The sequence below is a fragment of the Triticum aestivum genome, chromosome 1A (genome assembly GCF_018294505.1).
Source record: "Triticum aestivum cultivar Chinese Spring chromosome 1A, IWGSC CS RefSeq v2.1, whole genome shotgun sequence".
In the NCBI taxonomy this organism is placed as follows: Eukaryota; Viridiplantae; Streptophyta; class Magnoliopsida; order Poales; family Poaceae; genus Triticum; species Triticum aestivum.
This window is the reverse complement of record NC_057794.1, coordinates 518,801,058-518,806,675: the sequence shown is the minus strand read 5'-3', so window position 1 is coordinate 518,806,675 and position 5,618 is coordinate 518,801,058. Positions and strand designations below refer to the sequence as shown.

General features: G+C 49.1%; 1 protein-coding gene across 1 annotated transcript; it reads right to left on the bottom strand.

The window, feature by feature from the left end:
* Nucleotides 1–898: 898 nt before the first annotated feature.
* On the bottom strand, nt 899–1,757 carry LOC123041555 (40S ribosomal protein S10-1-like; the record flags this gene model as incomplete). The annotated part of the gene is made up of 3 exons (XM_044464180.1): nt 899–909; nt 1,000–1,281; nt 1,694–1,757. Coding segments are annotated over 3 exons (357 nt in total), but the record flags the coding sequence as incomplete, so codon positions are not given.
* Between the last annotated feature and the right edge of the window lie 3,861 nt (nt 1,758–5,618).

Below are 5,618 nucleotides of genomic sequence, written 5' to 3'. Positions count from 1 at the left end.
CAAGTCTTCACCTTGCAACAAGGGGACTCATACCCAGCCAAATCGGAACAAATTGAACATGCGGCAGCAACTTCTATATAAAACATTTGCTCAAAACGATGCTCAAGAGGAAGACACACTTCCTCAACATTGCATTCCAATCATATAGACCAAATTGCAAAAATAAGAACAGTGGATAAAATCGTAGTCTAGATCACGCCGCAAAAAAACATCAAAATCATAGAACATATAGGTTCCATCATGATTTTAAGAAACATTGCGCTAGAGAAGTAGGCTTGCAATGCAAACTTTCTGCAAATGGTTGCAAAACAAACCACCAACAATCAGAAGAATGAGCATGTTAGTTAGACTATATGTGGCTACACACACAAAATTCAAAACTATAACTAAGGCGAGAGGGGAAAGATATGGGGCAGTAAGTGTCGACGAAGGACTCGACCATCTCCCTCCGCTCCTCCTTAGTCTTCCTCACCCGTGGCTTATTCTCCTGCGCCTGCATGCAACACTGCCCCATTCCTTCAGACAACTAGACGAGATGTGCACAATTGCCGTATTGTTGTTCAACGTACGAAACATGCCTGTCAGGAAGACGAAATCAAATGAATAAGAACCCCACATAAACAAAGAGGTTGAACAATTATTCTACAAAGTATTACCTCCGGTCATAAATAAGTGAACTAAAACCACATCACTTATTTATTAACAGAGGGAGTGATATTCAGCTTCTGCAGTCAAAGGAGACCCGTAAACTCATTGCACACAGTTGCAAAAGCACATTATGCAATAGCAATACATCGTTAGTGTGGGTGTGTGTGTGTGTGTGCCGCAGTTACCTACAGATCGTACTAAGCAAAGCCGGCAGTTAGGTTGTTGGTTTGGTACTTGTCGAACTAAAAATCTAGTGCATAGCTAGATGATCAATGAGGTTATATTCTCAACATCAATAGCAACCCTTATGCCCAAAACAGACAGACAGAATGATGGACATATTTAGCTCACCTGGGGGGTCACCCGGTGGGCCAGAGCCGAAGGGGCGGGACGGGGGCTTGGCGGACTTCTTGAGGGTGTTGGGCACGATCTCAGATGGCAGGTTGAGGAAGGTGCGGAGGAACTCAATGTCGTCGTTGGTCAGGTACCAGTAGTAGTGCTGCCACGAGAAGGTCTCCCTGACGTACTCCTTGGACTTGAAGCTCTGCATGAGCTTGATGACCTCGAGGTTCAAGGCATCGACCTGGGGGTGCTTGGCCAGGTTGTAGTCCTTCTTGGCGTACAAGACTCCCTCTGCACACGCATCACAATAGATTCATCAGTAAAATCATTCAGTCCGTCCAAAGGAGTGGCATTCTTGCACACATCAAAAGTTGAAATTAGCACCAAGGAATTCAGTTAAGATGCTTAGACTACTGTAATAGTCAGTAGAATTCTTCCAGATTGCAGCTTGACATGAATAAGATTCTATAGTTAGGATGTTAGTGGTGTCCAAATTGTCTATGCTCGAACCTTGCAGCAACCGCGCATAAGAGCGAACTCGTTGCGGCCAATGGATGCCAAGAACACTGATGGGGCAACATGGTTAAAACCCTATGCAACACATGGATCGAACCCTATAGAAGAAGACTAACGAGATGGCATCTGAATCCTGGCCACGGCCGGCGCGGTGCGTAAAATGGGCGGGGGAGGGGGAGGAGCTCACCCTGGAAGAGGTACTTGCAGATCTCGCGGCGGTTCTTCTTGGAGATGATCTGCGGAGGGAGACAAGGGAGGTCAGGTTAGGCGGTTCTACGACCGGGGCAACCAACGGGGAGAATGTTGGGTCTTCAAGCAGTCCGGCAAGCTCAACGCCGAACATAAGGGGCGGGATACACCAAGCGAAGACGAGGATGAGCCTCGCAAGCAAAGCATTGGGGAACAGAAGAAATTTCCACCCGAAGTTAAAACGGTAAACATGTTACACGTGATAAAGGGGAGAAACAAAGCGGCACTCCCAGATAAATATGCCCAAGGGCCTATCACCGCGGAGTTCTGCCACTGGCCATCTCAACCGATCACCTTCGACCATCAGGATTACTCGGCAAGTATCCGGCGCGCAGGATGGGCTGCTTTGGAATTAGATCCAATAATTGACGGATACCACTTCACACGAGTCCTGACGGTGGCAGCAGTCTAAACCTGATATATCAAGACACGATCCGCAAAATGGGGATAGACCTAACGAAAATTTGCCACAGCAATACTACCTTTAGAGGAGTAACGCCAGGCCCAGGGGCTCATTGCACGGGCTCCCTGCTACTAGAGGTTATATTCGGCTTCCCCGACAACTTCCGTAGCGAAAATTTAACCTTCCACATTGCTCCGTTCCAAAGTGGCTATCAAACACTACTTGGACATGAAGCTTTCGCTTGCTTTAACGCAATACCGCATTATGCTTCCCTCATGCTTAAGATGCCCAGTCCATGTGGCATCATTACAGTAAATGGAAATATTGAGCGATCCCTGCGCGCCGAAGAGAGTGCGGCTGCCTTGGCAGCCGCACACTAAAAGGCCCGACCAACTTAAGCATTCGATAGGTCGTCAAGACCACGGACACGGTTAGACGAGTCCGGCTCATCTATATGTAATTCATACAGGTTTGATGACCACACCCCTATTACAAATACAAGGGGCTCAACGCGCGCAGACCAGTGGCAATTTTTACTCATCTTGAACTATACATGGTTTCTTTAAACCTACCTTTTTGCACGACAACTTTTCACCTAAGTTCCTCTCTTTTACAGATGACCATCATGCTACACCCGTCCAGGATACGGCACAACGGAGACACATGCGCAGACGTGCAGCAGGGACCCGTTTCAAGGATTCTTTTCAGATTAAGACCCTGCTAAACCTTTCTTATTGTCTCTTGTTGATACACATCCCTCGGATTCTCAGTACTATTGAGAAGGATGCTGACGTCTTGGCATGTGGCCACGTTAGACTAATGCACGTACCTGGACACCAGGGGCTTCTTACAAAGGGCACTGTTTAGGCCCGGTTTATACCATAAAGACCGAATACCTTAGGGAGTGTTCGGCGTCGCGAGTTTGGCCTTATATGCATCAGCTCCGAATCATGTCTTTGGTCAAATGTTGGGTTTGCCCGGCTCCTGTGTTTTGCTGCCTTACATTCCGCTCTATCGGCTAAGGCGGCACCAGGAGAACTACTGCGATTGTGCCCCGGTTCATCCGGACAAGCACCTCGGTAGAGAAAGCCGAAAACTGACTGTCATGATATAGCGTGAGACTGGTCAACCACTCGATGACATATCGGAATGTTAGAATTCCTCCGCCTTAACGAAGGGCCATTTCCCGGCCAGGCATGTACGCACCCCGAATTCGGAAGAGTGCGGAGCCACCAGGGGCTATATAGTAGCCCCACCGTCAAACTCCTACGGCTAAGTGAAAGTGTTAAAGCAGTATAGTCTGGTTGCCTCGTTCACTGCGCTATCACCTCCTTAATAGGACCAAGACTTTGGATTAAGTGTGAACACGCGTCTTCTGTGAACACCTCCGCATTATATGCGTGGGGGTTGAAGCCGACGACTGCAATCTTTCAGGTTATATACATATGTACATAAACGGCCGCACAGGAGGCATCATATTACTTTCAAGCAAAAGTATAAATACAGCCTTAATAAATTTCATAAACATTGTTTTTACAATTGGAATACATGTCACTCAAACATAATATTCTTCGAGCACTGGGCCTCTATCAAACGAGCACCCTCAAGAACTTCTTCAAAATAGTGCTCGACAGCCACTCGGCCTATGGCTGAACCCTGCGCTGCAACAGTGGTAGCATCCATCTCCGCCCAGTATGCTTTGACACGGGCAAGGGCCATCCGCGAGCCTTCTATGCACGCCGACCTCTTCATCACATTGATGCGCGGCACCGCACCAAGGAACTGCTGCACTAAGCTGAAATAGCTGTTCGGCTTCGGCTTTTCCGGCCATAGATGATCCACGACGGACCTCATGGCGATTCCGGACAATCTATTGAGTTCGGCCCATTCGGCAAGCTGATCAGTTAGTGGAAGCGGACGCTCTGGAACGTTAAACTGCGACCAGAATAGCTTGTCCACTTCACGATCTGTTTGATCTCGGAAGTATTCGGCCGCATTGACAGCACTCGCTGTCAAATCCAGATATGTGTCGGCCGAACTCCACAGCCGATCCAGAGGGGCATACCGCGGATCTCCAAACTTCCTCCGCGGCAAAAAGGGCTTCCCAGCCACAATATCACCAGCTTCACGCAGCTCTTCCTTCTTTGCCCTCATGGCAGAGCGGGTGTCTTTGGCCGCCATCGTGGCCTTTTCGAGGTCCATCGCCTTCGCTCAGTTTTCTTCTTCAAGGAACCGGCAACGGTCGGTAGTGTCTTTTAACTTTATAGCCATCTTGGCCATCTTTTCTTTGCTCTTGCAATGCGCGGCCTTCTCGACTCTTAACTCTTCGGCCGCCTTTAAAGCGGCCGCATTACTAATCCTTGTTTGTTCTTTGGCTCGGGCAAGTTTCGCCCGAAGGGTCTCCATGGCGGCAGCTCCATCTACAGTCACAACATATTAAAGATACTGGCATCATGCTGCTCTTACTATGTGACATTGACCGGAAAAACATTACTTACCATGTGCCTCGTCAAGCCGCTTGTTAACAAGCTCGATGTCGGCATCTGCCACATCCAGTTGCCGCTTTAGTTCGGCAAACTCATTAGTCCGGCCAGCCACCGGAGCTTCCATCACCTGCACATAAAGCGGTATGGTTGTTACCTGGGACTACGATCCTCTGTTTGCCGCCGTTCTCGGCGACAACCAGAGTCTCAGGGGCTACTATCTACATAGGGCACACCTAAAAATGTGCGGTACCATCACAAATGTACATCATTTTACGTACCTCAAAGCCCGTCAGTAGACTCATAAAGGCGTCATGCAACCCGCTTTCGGCAGATGAAATCCTTTCCATCATCGTACCCATCAATGTACGGTGTTCTTCCGAGATGGTCGCCCGCCTTAGCAGATCCCTCATTGCGTCCGACTGCATAGCAGACGGCGCCGGACTCTTTTGTTTGCTCTCTTCAGGAGCCGGATGCTGGGGACTTCGGGTTACTATAAGATTATCTTCTGGCCTCACCGGACCCGGAGAGGCCCTCCGTGACGACACTTCAAGGTCGCCCGCTTCTTGAGAAGGGGAGTCTGGGGGAGGTGTTTCGCTCTCCATCATCTCCGGAAGAAGGTCCCCTGAAGACGAGCTCCATTGAGAAGGGCTAAGATCCGAACTGCGAGATAAACACTTCGGTTATTTTCCTCAGAAGTAAGGTAGAATATCTTTACTATTAAGTATTTTTTGATCACTTACGGCTCGTTAGAGGGCTGATCCCCGCGCGGACTTTGTGCGGCAAAAGCACCCTCCGAGGCAGGACCCTCTAGTGGAGACTTCTTCTCCCGTTTGGAAGCCTTGGTTTCCGGATCTTCAGAGGCAGTCCTCTTCCTTCCACGAAGCGAGAGAAGGTCAGATTCTTCCCCTTGGTTATCCTCCTTCATGGATGCGCTCATTCCCTCAGTTGGAATTGGTAGCGATGGGGGCCCGCTT